The sequence below is a fragment of the Diuraphis noxia genome, unplaced genomic scaffold (assembly GCF_037042655.1).
Source record: "Diuraphis noxia isolate RWA-SAM2 unplaced genomic scaffold, SU_Dnox_SAM2 contig0004, whole genome shotgun sequence".
Taxonomy (NCBI): Eukaryota; Metazoa; Arthropoda; class Insecta; order Hemiptera; family Aphididae; genus Diuraphis; species Diuraphis noxia.
In genome coordinates this window covers 4,259,702-4,278,830 of record NW_028301714.1, presented here as the reverse complement: position 1 = coordinate 4,278,830, position 19,129 = coordinate 4,259,702, and the positions used below count along the sequence as shown (strand labels likewise).

At 28.0% G+C, this 19,129-nt stretch overlaps 1 protein-coding gene across 1 annotated transcript; it reads right to left on the bottom strand.

The window, feature by feature from the left end:
* Nucleotides 1-189: 189 nt before the first annotated feature.
* Nucleotides 190-18,764, bottom strand: LOC107164916 (tetratricopeptide repeat protein 12-like). Its single transcript, XM_015512922.2, has 6 exons — nt 18,465-18,764; nt 17,124-17,321; nt 11,910-12,058; nt 3,748-3,991; nt 2,625-2,842; nt 190-352 (listed from the first exon to the last, which is right to left on the bottom strand). The coding sequence occupies exons 1-5, from the start codon at nt 18,523-18,525 to the stop codon at nt 2,811-2,813; spliced, it is 684 nt and encodes a 227-aa protein (XP_015368408.2). The 5' UTR covers nt 18,526-18,764; the 3' UTR covers nt 190-352; nt 2,625-2,810.
* Nucleotides 18,765-19,129: the final 365 nt, after the last annotated feature.

The following is a 19,129-nucleotide window of genomic DNA, read 5'->3' as shown; positions in this document are numbered from 1 at the left end:
TGTATCCATATTGTATTCATATTATTGTTTCAATTTTTTCATAATAATTTGAGAGCCGTCAAAATATTTTTCAGCTAAAGAGCCGCAGTCAGAAAAAATTTGAATACTTCTGGGTCAATACATGTCATAATATAGTTAATTATATTTTAAATGTTGAAAATATATTTTATTCAAATAAGTTTACTGAGCTTTATTCAGAATTTTCACGTCAGTGTACTTTTAAGACATTTGCCCACTTCACTACTATGGTACTTATAAAAACATCATCATCATCTTGCAATCGAAGGACATGAGATCAGAGCAGTTGTATGTTTTAACACATAGTTTTTCGGTGCATCAAAACGAAACTTTACTAAAACAAACAAATTTTTCAACAATATTGATATTTGTTACAAAAAAATAACAAACGTAAGTAAACTTCCATAATACAGGTTCATCCAAAAATGATCGCTTTTTTGAGTACGATGCTCGATCAAATAAGACGTAACACGATTAATTAATTAATTAGTTAATCATGAGACGTAGGATTTTAAGACGTAATGCGTCCTAACATAAATAAGTGTAGAGTGTGATTTTTTAAATTAGCTCATCCACAAATATTACATTATTATTATAATAATATGAGTAATGTGTTTTATACGAACTACGAAGTTAATGGCACACCAATAGATAACGCTGTATACATAACTTTTATAAGAGAAACATAATATTTTCTTTCAAATAATATTAAACATTTTTCTAAAAATAACAACTACAGGTAAACTCACCGCTAATCACTATAAGAGTATGTTGTTATTATCTGACGAACCATGAATGCGTATCATTGAAACATGATAAAATATATATTATATTTAGTATTTAATTTCAGTATTTTAATATTATTGCTAGTATGCTACTATAGAACAATTTGTTTATATGTATATGTCTATACCTATTATGATTACTACAAACTTTTAAGAAGACTCTATAGGTACCTGCATATTGTGTTACAAAAAAGACGTTATCCCCGCATGTGTAGTCTCCGTCTTACTAGTGCGTAACATAGCAAACTTTATGCTTAGCATAATATCTCGTTTGGTTCCGTTCTCTTATTAAATTTAAAGGTAAAAAAAAAACTGGTAAAAGTATTGAAAGTATTTGAAAATTGTAAATTTTTTTGTACATCTTAAAACACTAACAACTCGCTTCAAAATTAAAATCAATTAAAAAGCTCATGAGGTCGTCTAAATAATAATATTACCTTTAAATTTAATAAAAGGTCAAACTCTAGTTTCTAAACTGACCGAACTAAACGAGAATTTCTAAGCGTAAAATTTCCTATTTTACGCACTTGTAAGACGGATACAACACATGTGGGTAGGTATAGGTAACGTCCTCTTACTTCTTAGTAGTTTCGATAATCGATTTTACAAGGGAAACGAAAAATTGTTTTAAATTGATAATGATAATATTATAGTTACGAGTTTTTGTTTTTGTTTTTCTGTATTTTATTTGAAAATATCGGGAAAAATTATTATGATATAAAAATGCACAGTGCATAAAAGAAAAATAAATATGGCGATTGCTATTAAATATTTATTTCAAAGTAAGATATTAATTATTTCAAAAACATTTTGACGTTGTTGCAAATATTTGTTCTACATAATTTAAAGTCGTTAAAAAACAAAAATTTTCTAAAAATTAAAATATTTATAAGTACTAAACTACATTTTGTCTGAAATTTGATTATTATAAATTTAAATGCTTCTAATAATTCAATAATATTCTGTTCCGGAATATGGAATTAAAAATTCCCGTTGTCATTTAAAAGAGTAATGAGTAGACAACTTAAAAACTGATAACGATAAAAAATAAAGTATTTTTTTTCCAAATATTTTATTTTAAAACGACTTAAAAAACGTTAGTATTTCCTGAAATGATGAGTTTCTTACGTAAAATCGATCAACCCTAAGGTACATGCCCTTTACGCATTTTAGAAATGTTATGTTTTTGATGAAAGTACAATAGAATTGTATATGACAATATGACTGGGTCGAAACGATCGTTTAGACGTTTCATATTATATCATTTTACATCGAGCTACTCTCGAAAATGTTATTACTTGTTTTCCCATATAACCATATAGGTAAGTAACAGAAAATACTATATTACTGCGAACCGTGTAAGCAATAAGTACACAGTATGAATTATTGCGAATTTTTACTTTTAATTTTTAAATTACCAAACAGATCCAATTTGCTACCTACCAGAAACTAATTTTGAAATTAAAAATTGAAAAGGTGATGATGTATGAAAAAAAAACATACATTCATACCATTATTATAAGACAATACATTCATCGCTCAACTTTAAATCTAAAAACCACGTCTACGGCAGAAATAAGTATATGTGTATTAATAAGTATAGCCCACCTTAATATGAGACAATAAAAAAAAAAAATAGTTTTCGAAGGTCGTGATCCTGGACCTAACCCACTGCCACTTTACATTATATATTATTATCTCGATAACGACAAAATTACGATATATGCATGGACTGGCATTGTCTGACGGTGATATTATAATAATATTATACAAATATCTGTCGCTATATTTGGTACTATATATTGTGGGCGAGGTACTTACGCCATTTTTTTTCTGGTTGTTCGCTTTTTAAATCGTTCACAAATACGCATAACCATAATAATAATACGTATATAATATTATGTCCATAATAAATATTCAGAGATTTCAGAGAAGCCATGTTCATATTGTGCATGATGATGTTCTTGAGGGTGGCGAAAGATTTACACTTTTACAACATGATGGGCATTAACGACTGCAGCTCAATTTATTTTGGTAGTCTATACAGAAAAAAAATATAAAAAAAAATGATTATGAGTCATGTGCTTTAATTTAATATAGACAACATTTCAATATACTTTGTTTAATATGTATCCCTAACCACCTAATCCTATTGTGCCCCTAAGGTATAGATTGCTAAGATTGCTTATTTCAAATAAAGAAAATGTTTTATAATATTGTATGACTATAGGTTGTCATATTATTATGAGCTTTATTAATACGCACGTCTATTAATTATTTTGTGGGTTTTTTTTTTACTAATTAGCATTTAGTCCTATCTAATAAAATAATAATCATTTAGATAAGAGGATTCAGGAATAAACAATATTTCGTGATATATTATGTCTTGTTCCAATTTCCATTCATCTATATATTGTGTTATAGTATTAAACAAAACAACAAAACTGTAAACGCTAATAAGTGATCACCACAACAATTGGTTAGGATCATTAATATCCATATTTTTTCGAAAATATGAATCAATATTTTCTGCTCAAAAACGTGTAAAAATCAAGAACTATGATTTTCATTTGAAAAAAACAGTAAGCCCGAAAAAATTGTCTCACTCACCCTCATCTCAACATTATAATAATTTAAATATTACATTATTCTATATTGCCTCCACTCTCATTAGACTTTGTATTGAAAAAATAAACGATGCAAATAACCGCGTATTAAGATAGGCGTAGAAATAATAACAACAATAAACAATAAACAATTTGTTCACCATTGACGTCTGCTTCAGATTATTGTAAGAGTTATATCAACAATAATATATATATATATATATAAATACAATATCGGTGCGTCTAAATTTACGCAATAAAGAAAATTTCCTAAAAAAAGGTTTGGTTACTTTTTGAAATAATGAGTGTTCTGCAGTATATTTAAGAGTTATACACACCTTGTATGCGTGTGGCATGATCGGGATGAGTTTTGAGGGCGATCTCGAGCAATTCCTCGGCAGCTTTGGTATCGCCCAGCCCCCATAATGCTTCAGCCTTGTAGAGGACGGCGTTTAGCGATCGATCATTGAGACGCAACGCTCGATCGCAATCGCTGATCACTTCGTCCATCAGACCCAAATTGATCTTGGTCAGCGCCCGGTTGGTGAACAGCACGCAGCTATCTTTGCGTACGTCGATGGCCTAAACAAAATGTATAAAACAATAACAAATCGATTTTTGAGTATAATATTATAGTAACGTAGTCGTACACAGTTTTAATTATACTTTTATCTGGTCATTATTTACCAATATTTTGATTCTACTGACTACTAAGTATATATAATTATCATCTATACTATATTTATATCTATTACATTTTAATTGTTCAGTGTGAAGGTTTTAAAAAAATATTGAACCCCGAGAATATGTTGCTTGCAGTCAACATGACACAGCGACCAAGCGCGTATTTATTTTTTTATTCCGGTTCCTGTATCTGCTTTCCTTTAGGAGTTAAGCATTGGCTAGAATATGTGTTTATAATTTTGGTCTTAATAATAACATTGTCGAATTGAGATGAAATAACATAAAAATTAACATTATTTCTGTTAAAACAATTCAAAAAGTGAATTTACGTGGGGCAGGGCCAGAATGAAAAAGTTCGTCATAAAAGGTGAATTAAAAAACGCGTCATCATCTCCCACACACACACACACATATATATCCAATATTATGTAACTATACTTTTCTGCAGTACCTTGATACCATAGTCTTGTGGAGAATACATTAAAAAATATTTATATTCTGCTTACATTTTTTTTTACTTAAAATAATATTTAAAATTATAAATATGGTTGATATAATCAATAATGATATAATATTATGCTAGATAAACCTATATAACTATATACATTAAATTATATTGTATTTTTTTTTTTTTTTTTTTTGAAAACTTGATACAACTTTCAGATTATATCAGCAAAAGTCCGTTTATTCGATTAAAATTAAAGTAATAATACGTTCTATATTGTGTTTGAATACCATATTTTTAGATGATCATAAGCCCGAAAACTATGGTGATTAGCTGTTTGTGGGGAGGGGGTGGCGGTTGGGTTGGAACACATGTGTATATGTGTCAAGAATTCGTTGTTGAAAACCCGGCTGGTCAACCTCTCGGGAGCAACACCGGCCCATACCTAACCTAACCATATTACACTAAGTCACTCAGTTACTGAATACAATTTTATCTGCAGACTGCAGTAAAATATTATTCATAAGTAATACGTTAGAAAAGCGACATCCGCGCCATGTGTTTTTAATTTTGTAAAAGATCGACACTTTTAAAAATGGCTAACTGTAGATTTAATTCCTCTCCATCTGCGTTTACTAAATCTATGAATATTTATTTCGGTACGATAGATAATATTTTGTTCAATTCACCGCGGGAAATGACACGTCATATGTGTACAAAAAAAGTCATAGTTTTTATTTTAGAATACATATTCTTGCGATACACGATCATCGTCTCGTACACCAACATAACTGAGAAGAGATCAGCGAGTCAATCGGTCCTAAATTTAATTTGAATCTAAAAACCTGCGACCTAATTATGGGCTAAAATGTTAATATTATATGCTCTACATAAAATACTACGCAATAACGCTAAAACCACAGGTTTTTGAATCCTTAAATTATCTTGAAATTACAAAATAAGACAATATGAATTTTTAAATATTTTTATTGTTTGTATTCAAAAAATAATATTTATACGAATGTTTTTTTTTTATTACGATTACATTTATTATAGAAAGATAAAATATTAAAAACATACTAATTCAATAAATCCATCAGGTGCAGTGATGACCTTGACCTACTCAATGACGAAGAACACACTCAATACCGACGACCTATACAGCGGCATTACATCAAATTTTCTTAAAGTTTTTTCTTTTGCGGATGAAATTAACTACATAAGTAAATTTTTTTCATTTTCAAAATTTAAGTATTTTTATGAGAAGTTCGATGGATAAAAGTTCTCTTATCTTACTCCTGCAGTGTCATTTCAATCCACGACATTTCAGACCACTACTTGACAATTATTTATACAAATAATTAATACTACTTGTTCAAAATTCATCTTTTATACATTGAAATACTTGTTAAAATATTCTATTTCGGATTATGAATTTAAAAATGTTTAGGTACCTACTTAAAAGGATTAAAATAGAAAAAAATCTTAAAACCAATTTTTATACTTTAAAGTTTTGGTTTTATTATGTATTATTTTTACAAAAAATTATGAAAACAAAAATTCAAAAACTTTTCAACTTTTCGTTAATTTCGTAAGTGTTTATTGTTAAAAAAAAATTAACCAGTTTGACAATGTAGGTATCGATTAACACGGTGGAATAAACGGAAATCATTTTTTTTTTTTTTTATCTTAGGAAGAATTTCTGTAACTAATTTTATTAATGAGAATGTTATTAGCTGTGGAAATAATTGTTTTCTATTGCACGCTTTGTGTAATACGCATTATATATATTAAAAGTACCTACCTGCTTACCTATAATAAATACCAGGTGATCCATTTAAGTGTATACTCATTTATTTTTCAATAATGTTTCAAATTTTTTTTTTTTAATGTCCTTTTTGTTTAATTAAATATAGTTTGAAACAATTTCTGAAAACAATTTTTTAAGTTTCATACTTTTGAATGAAATCATACTTATACTTCATTAATTTCAAATTCCTCAGCGCAAAATATTATTTGGAGTATTTTTTAATTTTTTAATTTTTTGCAATATAATTTTTTTATTTTATAATATAAATAAATTTACAATCTGTAATAAAATAAAACAATAAGTAAATATGAGTTTTTTTTTTACTAGGTTTGGAGGCTTGACTGAAGGGTGCATGCATTGACACTACTTCAAACTGGTTTTTTTTTTTTGTTATTTAGCAAAGTAAATCACTAGGCCAATTTCGTTTTAGTCGACGGGGAGGGTTATCCGGGAGAGTCTAAGATGAGAGGTTAGAATTTAGCGGGTTTGGATGATTTGGAGTATTTAAATCTATAAAGATAAATTTTTGAACTAGTAATTAATAAGTTATGATAATAATTAAAGTTTAGATTAGTGAAGTTTAGTGAAAAACATTTCCGGGGTAATCCTGTACCACTTTACTCTACTCACGTAAGCTTTAAATGATTTTAACTTATGAATTACTTATCCAAAAATTGATTGAAGTACTCCAAACAATATTCTGCTTAGAAATATGCAATTAATAGAGTATGGTGTCATTTAAAAAGTAAAAAAAAATTAAAAATAATAAAAATAGATTTTTTTCAGAAATTATATTTTGAAATAACATTAAATTATGTAAAAAAAATTTCTAAATAGTGAGTGTAGAAACGTATATTGATTACCCTGTATATCGTATATTGTTATCAGCTATATATAGGTGTAGCTGCTTAAAGCCTCAAGCTATTTAGATTTAAAGTTATGTTGTTATCATTGGGGATTATGTAAACTGTAAACAATAAGTAATACGTATTAATAATTAATATCCGTCATTGTAATGACATATAATAGAATATGCGTCATTTGTATTATTGCGATTAACCAATAATATTGTAATAGTTGTTAGTCAATTTAACGCGGTTTTTTAGTTTATTTACAACCGTGTTGAGGATCACTTCCACATCACGCTATACCACACCTATCACAACTTACGATACCAAATATCATTGTAATCAAATCTTGGCCACGATCTCGATAGTTTAGAATTAATGACTTCCTTGATGAATTTATATGAGATATAAATGCACGGTTTTTTAAGTATAAAAATCATTTTAAAATAATTATTCATAGAGAATACAAAATGTAAGAGTACGATGTACAGGACGTGAAGACGCAATAGATTTAGCTTATATGGGTATAATTAATATAAATTCAGAAGTGCAATAATAAATCATAACATTCAAAGAACGACTTTTAAAAAAAATTTCCTGAATATATGTGTTCATACTTCATAGTAACATAAAAATGGCAGTAAACGTTTAAGAAAAACCGACATTATTTAAAAATCAACAAATTTCTTGTTTTTCGAAATCTAAACTTTTTCTGTAGAATTAAATTTTTCGTCGTAGAATTCTATATTTTAAATCATCAGAGTAAATTAAAATAATATGTTAAATATTGAATGTAGGTAAGTATATTACTAAATTATAGCTAAAGCTTGGCAATTTTATACAAACAATACAATGTTTCTCATGGGATGTTAAAACTGGAAATAAAAATCTGAACAATAGATAAGCACGATTTCGTCTATAGATATTTCAATATCTTCTATTTCAAATTTAGAAATTTATAACACGAACCTACTAAACTCATACTGTTCTACGGTAAATTGATATTGTCTAAAAAAATATTATCTTCTTGTAAAATATGAAAACAACCTTCTATAAAACTATTATTTATTTAAATTACTAATAGCAATACATCTTAAAATAGATATAATACAAAATAATATAGGCTGCAGACAGACTGTCTCTGCTCGATCGCTTTTTGTATACAATATTATGTTTTATCACAATAAGTTAACATCCATTTCAGTGACCCATTCGACACGGCCGAGGGCCGTTCTCCGATAAATGATAACAACCAATTTTTTCTCCGACAGTCATGAAAAAAAAATGTCAAATCGTTTCAATTATTTAAACGTATTATATTAATTAAACAAATACAATTAATACACTTAACATTTTAAACTACTGAAGTATAAATGCATAACTGTAAACAAATGCAATCAAATTTAGTTGGTTCAACAATTATTATAGTTCTATAAATAATAGTAAAATAAATTTAAAAGAATATTACAAACATTAATAAAGACCAGATAGACCTAAACAATATTGGTGGCGTTTCAATGAGGAATTGGATAAACAACTATTTAATTTTATTTAGCCATGGTATATACATTTTATTTAAAATAATAAGATATACCTACTACAAAATTTGAGTTTGTAGAGTCTAAAATAATGACAAAGTAAAAATAATAAAGCATTATAATATTGTTGGATTTAGATGGCCTTAATTTCAAAGATTTTCTTTTTAAGCGGTTTTATTCTTAAAAATGAGCTTTTAAGTTTCGACGATTCAGATTACAAATTTGTTTACTTTTTAGTACAAAATTTCCCTAACGCCAATTTAATAAAAACTATGTTGGTAATGGAGAATATTTGAGGTTATATCATGTTATCAAATTTATGTTTGTCGGAGAACGACCCTCATCTCCATTCGACACTTTTTGCACAACCAAGTGATACCAACTTGCTAGTCTATTTATTATTTTATCGCGAAGCTTTGACGTTTTTCGAAATAATCAACCTACCAAACTATGATATCTATTCCAAACATAACAATATAAAAGATTTTATAAAGAAATATACGAGTAATAGTTATCTATACCATTATGGAAATAAGATATTTAATATTTTGATAAGTTGTAAATTTGAAAGTTATTTAGTATTCTTATAATAATAACCATCGCTCAAGTTTAATAACACAATCATTTATTTGTTTGTATCTACCTATATAGTATATTAAGTTAATATAATTTTTTAAAGCATAAATCAATCGAAATGTATTTAGCAAAATATTACGCACTTAACACATTACTATAGTACACATAGGATTTTAATGAAAACAAAGCTATCACAAAAACATTAAAGACCCTTGCGTATTATGGCACGCTAATAAATTTTCGGTAGGTATCTATTTATTCCTTCCAAAAAATGCTCTCGACTTTAACCATTACTGATTGCTAATAATTTTTCGCTGTCCAAGCCCCGAGGGATCACTGATACGCTGTGATATATGTGAAAATAAAACTGATGTAGACTGCCCCGTAGTCTGCAATGATAATTTATATTATTTACTTATAAAGTTATAACAGTTATAAACTTATAACGTACGATTGCGATAGAAATAGGTATATGTCGTTTTGTTCGACAACGAGGATCCTGCAGACTATAGCCGAAGAGGCCGACGTGTTTAGGACATAAGAAAGAAAAATATTCGCGAAGACAGTGATAGCAAAAACTTATCAGTCGTCAATAATAGTTAAAAATAATATACACCAACCCATTAAAAAAAAAGAAGTTTTTCTTGTACCTACATAAGGTTCAGGTGATGATGTCCTATATAATAAGAATCAGCGGATTAGAAGACAAAGGTTTTCCATTGAAATGTGCACAAAAGACCGTGCGGAATCCTTTGATCGACCTTTGATATAATTTTTGACACATTTCTGCGACGTTGACTCAACATAATATTATACCAGCTATTTTATACATTGCATATAAAGAGAATCATTTACCGTGAACCATGCGCAGTATTTTTAAAAAATGTAAATATTTTTAAATTATTTTCTTTTCAAAACATTCAAGTAGGTACACACGATTTTACATTTTAAGATTTTTTTTTTCGTATAAAAATAAAAATATTTTAAAATTCCTATTATACCTTTTGGGCTTTAAGATACTGCCTGGTTTACTATAAAAGAACCGCACACTATGTCACATAATACATATGTTTAATATTTGAATATTGTAAATTATATTCTTTTGTCGCCGCCTTATATATTATTATTTTTCAAACTCATATTTTTCGTTCACCGAAGGTTTTTTCCAAACGTACCTTTAGAATATTATATTATAATATTTTGTGCTTTTTCGTATTCATCGAGTTCAAAGAGGTTATTAACAGTTATTATTAAACACATAGTATTACTCATAATAATGATACTTTTAAAGTCATCTTACGTGAGATACAAAAACAAGTTCTTATTTATTACTATTGACTACAATTTTTGATTTGTGTACACGTTTATAGGGTATAATATAATATGCGGCGTTGTACTATATAATTATACACAAGCGTTTTCATGAATACGGTTAGCAGTGAGCTCCTTTCGAGTTCGCTCTCTTATTAAAATTCGTGTATTCGTCGATCTCAATTTTGTACGTCAAATATTATTGAATAATCATGATAAACGACGTTCATATCACTCGATATAAATTTAGTTTTTTTATTAGTTATTATATTTGAGTATCACCGTATAATAAACGGATCACGGTAAACTTTAGTAGGTATATACATATATTTCGTATGACAAAGTAGAGCAAACTTTAGTAGGTAGTGACCTCCTACACACTATACTCACTTTGAACATTGAAATCGTATTAATAACAGTTTAATCAGTGTAATGACTGTCGAAATTTCCGTATACGTGTGTAGGTATACGTCGTATAATATTATTTGTTTAATTAGCACATTTATCTCGATGTACTATTAAAATTAATATTAAAATCGAACTTCGAAACCACGCGATATTATCACAATGTAATATTTATGTTATAAATTATAGTGATTTTTTTTAAATGGATTTTTAAATAACACTGACGTTTTCAGAAGAATCTAGAATAGATAAACAATCTCCTAGGCATAGAACATGACATGTAATAATATTATGATTGCACGTATAAATGTATAACTTATTATTTATAACATTGTAAAAAATTTGTTAAGACAATACCAAAAATAGGGACCTATATAATATGTATCCTACGATTTGTATTCCTAAATTAATTTAATTTTTAAATATATAAGTAATAATAGTAAATGAATTGTAAGACTTGAAGAACCATTGTAACTTTGTAAGTATTTCTGAACAAAAATTTATTTTTATTGTACACAACTTTTTTAAAAATAATTAACCTTGTCGATTCAAAACTAAATTGTTCACTGCCCAGGTATAAGAATTAGAAGGAAAATGTCAAACCATTTTGGTCAAAAACCTTAGAATTATTAAACGTTTATTGATGTTGTTTTTATTTTAAAATACTTATATAGTTATATATTGTTATTATAGCTTATTACATTACGTTGTCTTCAATACGAATTATAAAAATAGAAGAGTCGAATAAATTCAGAATTATTATAAAGAAATATCATTTTTTGTATAATAGATATTATATTATATTAAAATTTTTATTTGTATTTGATACTTTTATATTATTAAATATGCTATTATGTGTAACTTTATGTTTTTAGTTACTTACTTGATTGTAGTAGATGAGAGCTTTTTCATAGTTTCCTTTGCGGTATTCATAGTTACCCATTGTTTTCAAATAGTCTGAACGTTTTATTTCTTTTTTCTTAGCTTCAGACCTCTGTTTCGCGTCTCTTTCCACGTGTGCCATAAATCCAGCTTTAAACAGACGCAAATTTTATATAGGTACATAAGCAAATCACAAAAAACTTAGTATTATATAATACAATGATAAAGACGATGAAACAAAATTATAACTATAATTTCTTTTATACAACCAATTATTATAGCATCTCCATAGAGACTTTTCACTTTAGTTCCAAAATATAAAATTAAGGAAATGCTTCTTTTTTTTGTTATCCTACTGGCATTTCCCGTATGAAAGATTTGTTTTTATTAATATAATTATGTTTGTGAAAAATGTAAATGTCATATTTCTACTAATTATTATAGTAATATAAGTAATGTGTGTACTAAATGGCAACCATTTAAATAAACAACAAAATATATTAGTTTTTAGTTTTTGGTGAGCTGAAAAATATTAATGTGAGAGCTATGCTTAAACTACCGTCTTACTAAATAGGGGATGACTTGATATTGATGTGCCCCAGTCAGAGCCTCAGAATGTAATTTTTTATAATCCCAAATATCATACAAATTCTAAAGGCCCACTCTAACCGAAGTTAACGCGCAAACCGGCGTCAGTGTATGTTGCTTTGTGAATCCTTCACCTGTGTAGACATAATTTGATATAGCACTTAGTATAAATTGAACGTGGCTTTAAATAGCCATAGCTTTTCTGATATCTCCGAGAACAATTTGAAATGTTTCAAAAATTTGTCGGTTAATTTTTGAATATATTAGCTAAAAACATATATTTAACTCTCATACAATTTATTTTTCAAGTGTCAACCCTTGAAGCTATACAAACGTAATCATTTGGTATTTGGTTTGCATCATTTTAACTTATCTGCCCGAGTAACTAATGGCAGTCACTTATAAATCGAAAAAGTACTATTTCTGCTAATTATTTTTATTTCTTTCTCTCAATATCCTTGTGTCGGTACTTTAAATACCAATTTTTCTTGGTACACGCTTTGATGGTGGTACAAAAGTGCACTGAAAATGTCAGGTCTCTAGCTATCATGGTTTAGGATCTATACGTCGATTCGTTTCAGTTAACAAAAAAAAAAAAAAAAAAAAACACTTAACTATAATATGTAAAATTATAATACTAATTATATCAATACAATATCTAGGAGTAAGCTAGGACTGTACGAGTCTATTTAGATTAGCATAAAATATTATATTATTATATAAGCAATAAAATTTATATTCAATAAAAAAGAAAATATTTTGGTATGGTTGTTTTATGTTTTATTTTTACTTTATATTCTTAGGTCGTTGTGTATTTTAGTTAATGGTTTAAAAGTTTGATGATAACATAAAAAAAATTGGTTGCAGTTTGCATTGCATACATATCATTGATAAAAACAGCGCATAATCACTATAACACATTAAATTTTTACCACTTACAAAAATAATTATACAATGTTAGCATAATATCTATAATAACATCTCTATAAAAAATAAAAACTTTATTGCAGTGCCAATGTCCACGCAAATAATTATTTTATTTTCATTTTTTATCATTACTTTTGTAGGCCCTGTTTGTAGTTATTTATTTTTATGTATGAGTCATAATAAATATAATATACAACTGAATATGGATGGGTAGCTGCGTTTGCTCTCTAAAAACTTTTGGTACCATCACTGTGGGCTCCTACGCAATATTTGTACAATAAGTAACCCATAGCGTGTTTACAAACCATCCTGAATTCTGTATTACTGCTTATGTGGTTGGTAATCAGATAGATAATAGATATTTAGGAAAAGGATTGTCAAGTACCAGAAACTCCATGGTCCACCACAGACGAAATGCATATTTAGAAAAAAATCTTCTGCACATAATATATAATATATATATAGGTACAGACAACAGACAGACAGCTATTAAGTACCAGTACAGTTATGTAAAATCGTCTTTCCTGTACATTTTATTGCCTATTCGCATGCATTTAAAAAATAAAAAATGGCAAACTCCTACTGTACGTCTCAATCGACGATAAAACACCACGATGAGAATCGGACACTCTTTCTTCACACACTTGTAGTATACTTAATTATGGAAAAAGAACCTCAACCAATATGAAACGTATGCCACAAAGCACAATTATTACCATCAAACATACTCAAGTTGTATATATACAACCTCAACAGACAACCACATACAACAGACTTGTATAGAACATGCCACACAATATAGCAAAATCACTCGCCACTCAATGAAGAGTAAAGACCATACTATGAATAAAATAAAAAAGTTTAAGAGTCATTAATGTTATAAAAAAAATAATAATTTGAATTTAAAAATATAATGCAAAAAAATTGTAAATTGTATAATCGGTTAAACCTTTTATAATATGTTACTAACTTAATATTGAAAAAAAAAACAATAATATATAGATAATTCAATGACACAAAATAACTTACTCTTTTAATCTCTAAATAAAGAAAAATGAAAATAATAATAATAATGTGTAAAGTAAGTATGGGTATTGGTATTATGATTTACGATAATAATATCGTATCACAGTGCAGTTTGAATAATACATAGAGAACGACACCGGTTTTTACCTTATTCAATATACGACTTCGAAACCCCGGAAGTTGGTGATATTGCATTTTCCATTCAACTGACCACGACGACCGTATATACATATCTATGTACTTTACGACAGTGTATGTACACAATATATAGGTAGTGTAGGCACCTATAGCATATACATTGTAATGCACGCGTAAACGTCAGCGTATTTGTTGAGCGTACGAAATCATTTTGAGATTAACGTGATATACTTATATATAGGTACCATATAGTATATATATAAAAAAACGCGTCTTTTCCTGTATATATTTTATTGCAGCCCGTTTATATGCATTTTTATCAATTCATTTTATATACACGCTAACGATTCCATTTCCTGGTTGCATGGCTATTCGTTACATATATTAGGTATTTATATATATAAGTATATATTACGCTATATATTATACCTCCGCCCCCGCACGATCTTTGAAATCGAATCGATTATTAACGATTGAAAAATAGATTTTTACACGAATTGTAAAAACAATCCTTTTTTAATCTAATGATATTGTTTTTTTTTTTTTTTAGAAAGACTTCGATCATGACGGAAAACCTCGTACAGTCGTACTTATCAAAACGAGTACACTACCTACAGTAGTGTGTAGCATATATAAGACACAAACATGTGAGGCTGTATTGTAGCTGATGTTTAAGACTTATACGGCATTAAAATTTGCTATTAATCAATAACTGATAGTCTGCACTATGAAAATTATGAAACTCATCCATAATTTTGGTCTTAATATCGATCCAATTTTTAAAAATATTTTTTAATTTTACCGATGATTTCATTCAATTGAAAATGGCGATGAGAGGAGTGATTAAAGTTTAATCATTTATAATCATCTTTTAGGAAATTTTTAGTAATTACTGTTGTTTGTAGGTTAATATAATGGGTTGATTATTGATTGGTTTCAGTCAGAAATAAGAAAAGTTGATTTATATGATCCTTGTATTTTGATGTTCTCATCCTGGTTTGTTATGATTATTGGAGATTTTAAATGTGATATTTTCTGTTATTGAATATACTAAAGCCACGGTAGATGGTAATTAACCAGGTAACATCTTTCACTGCTCAAAGGTAAAATTGGGTGGTTTGATTTTCGACTTTGAGCTACCTATTATCAGTAAAATGAGATCCTCCGGATTGAACACATCGGGGTGAGTGGTTATAAATTTATAATAGCTTTTAGTATGACAGAATATTGACATAAAATAATATATAGAGATATTGTATTAGGTGTTAATTTTTGATGATACTTATTGATTCACATTTAATTTTTTAATAATAATTGAGTGTAAAAATTTGCATATTATTTGATTTATGTATCGTAATATTTTTGTTTGCTTGTAAAAAAGTTTGAAGTTATAACATAAAAGAAGTTACACTTTTCGCAATTAAATAATAACGAAAACACAATATATTAGTGATAACTTTTTTGTGACTTTACTCTTTACTCAATGACGGGTACACTGTACACATATTAGTATATTACTATACCAGCAGAAGATAGTATGACTTCTTCGGTGCTTTGAATTATTATTGAAATTACACATTTTAGACGGTTTCTCAATTAACTGAATGTTATTTTTTTTATGGAAATTCCGTGAAGCTCTACCGTTTCGGATTATTACAATTAAATATTGACTTTTTATTATAAACATAATATCTTAATCAGTAATTATTTACAAAACAAAACATGTATCAATGTAGTATGGTTGTAAAACAAGAAATTTCAAATATTTATCTAATTTAAGTAGTAGTGTAGAATAAACGTGAAAAATAAACTATGATAACGGATCACATGTATACACCATGAATATGCAATATGAATTGTATATATTTCTCAAGTATTTACACAAAATATTCATTTAAATATACATATAATCTATGTTGTTTGCTGTAAATTAATATTATTTTACGGACAGATATTTAAACATCGAATTTAAAAATAAATTAAACAAGTTTACAAGATGATACCGAACGGTTACGGTTTAATATGAAATAACCCAAGTGCTGTCGCTGGACAGTGTTCCTTCACCTCAGTCCTCAACTTAAAACACCTTCATGACTTTTACTTTTTTATTTTAATTATTTAAAAAAATGTTTTCCTGCTTTGTCTTTATTTATAATTTCTACTTTATTGTAAGAAATACTGTTCAGATTGTGGAATTTTTCTAATAAAATTTAAAAAAAATGTAATTTTAATTATTATAAAACTGTAGTTCAAAACAATATTGAAAAATTGAACGAATTTCAATAAATTTGTGTTATTGTCATAGGAGTTGCTCGGTGTAAGGAAAGGGAAGGATATTCCGTACTCAAAAATAATCATTCTAACGAAAAACTGTCTTCTTTTTACAGAAATTGCTGATTCTGACGGTACACTAGATCGATTACTATAATATAATACTATACATAAACACATACCTTAAGTAAAATTGTTATATTTTTACGTCTTTCAAATAATATCGTAATGTTGTAGTAGGATAAATAAAAATTAATTTTCATACCAGCGTCTGAGGGTACTTCATCTTTGGATTTGCCTAGGTCTTCGAAAGCTTTATGGTTTATTGATGTACCGTTTTGCATAGTTTTCAGTGAACTCTCGTCCCACGTTTTTTCACCATCGCCCAGCAGCTCTTCTGCTCTGAGTATGCCTACTCTGGACTTGGCTTCATTTGGTGAACTCAAATCCTTAATAATGCCACCTGTAAGACACAAGATTATTTAATAGGTATAGTATACTATTATATAATCATACCTTGAATCGGTGATCAAAATTCCTATAGATACTTATACCAAATTGTAAACAATTACGTACTATGTGTGTCAAAGAACAGGTTTCGATTTAAAAATAAACATTCTTAAAAATTTTTCTTAAAACCAATCGTAATGCAATCAATGTTTGGCGTACATGACTAAAATACCGAATGTATTCTCATGAATTTACTAATTTAGGGGTTTTTTTAAATAAAAAATATATACTTTCGATTTTCTTAAATTTTGTAAACTTAAAAGAAACAAATAAATTTAAAAAAAAAATTAAGTCTGAACTCGTTTGTTGGAGCCATCATCCAGCCAAAAATTTATTTTTATTCGTGTAAACGATTCAGATATCTATACTTTATCTCATTATTTTAAAGGTCCTATGACTGCTAAATGTATCACGAGGAGTAAGTAGCTTTATGACCGGCGCTGTAACTTAAATAGATTTTATACGTTTTTCACTATTCTGTTGAAAGAATTAAATGCAAACAACATAATTTGCTTAACATAATCGCAAAATATAAAACATTTACAAATAGGTAACATGTTTGACAAAATGTACATATTGTAATTATTATTTTTTATAAAAGTGGTATGTTTAAAGTGGTAAGTTTATTATTCAAAAAAGTTTTGAAATTGTAATTGTTGAGTGAACACTTATCTATTTCCATTATGCAATCCAATTATAAAAACTATGCAAATAACAGTTATAAGTTAAAAATGATGGTTGATGATCAGATTGATCTGTGTCCAAAGCCGCTTTAATTTTAAATAATTAAATATTAAATTATATTTTACTCTGCAAACGAATATTTTTTTTTTAATATAGCTTAATAATTTTACATTAATTTTTATTGTCTATTTTTTAGAATCTTGTGATTCGTGATTAAACAGTTTCTGTATAGTGCTTATCAAAATATTATGCAGCAAAGCCCCACCCACAATAGTGAATTGTACATCAAATTTACAGCGTTCGCTTATACATATTTCAGTGATATTATGTTTTACTGGTCAGTAAAATATTTTACTTACAGTCACAACAGTATATCACACAGTGTGTTGTTTATAATACGATGTGCACCTACTTATGAGATTGACTTTGCGCATAGATTCTTCAAACTCTCCGTCGTCAATGTGGTTGGACATCTCGACACCAATATATATACATATATATTTATATAACTTAATCGGTTAGTTTTGTGACTATACTCGTATATATTTATATGTATGCACAAAAAAATCTAATATATAGAACTATGTTACGATGTATAACGAAACTATGCGCTCGTTGCAGTGCATTCGATTTGCCTATAAATGTGATGGCCGACAGTGTCGAATTACGAGTGAAATCAGCACACGACTATATAAGTAATAATAATACGTAATATTACGGGCCACGTAGTATAACTACGGGTTTCGTTGTCATAATAATTGTTATGTGCATAGTTTCATCGCTCACCGCTGTTGTTTCCATAGCGAAATCAATTATTGATAACGCTCTGCCGTGGCCAGGAACGCGGCGCACTGTCGTCGCAGACCTTTCGCGATAATCGTGTGTTTCGTTTTTAACAGTGATATACACCTGCGGAGAAACTAGGAAATTGTAGGCATAAGGCATAACAAAATAGAGGCTATATTATTAGAATATATTTAGATGGAGAATTGGAGAGGTGCATAGAGACGGCCGCGGGAAAGTGCTGAATTTGAATCGGAAACTTGGAGCGATTATTATTAAAAATTAAAAATCATA

What these genes read in the sequence shown, in the direction of transcription:
- LOC107164916 (XM_015512922.2), bottom strand. Translation starts at nt 18,525, where the DNA reads ATGTCCAACCACATTGACGACGGAGAGTTTGAAGAATCTATGCGCAAA. An exon ending in TGAAGTACCCTCAGACGCTG is followed by an intron (nt 12,059 to 17,123) that starts GTATGAAAATTA and finishes GTCTGTTTAAAG; the next exon opens with CTGGATTTATGGCACACGTG. An exon ending in CTCTCATCTACTACAATCAA is followed by an intron (nt 3,992 to 11,909) that starts GTAAGTAACTAA and finishes CATTTTGTTTAG; the next exon opens with GCCATCGACGTACGCAAAGA.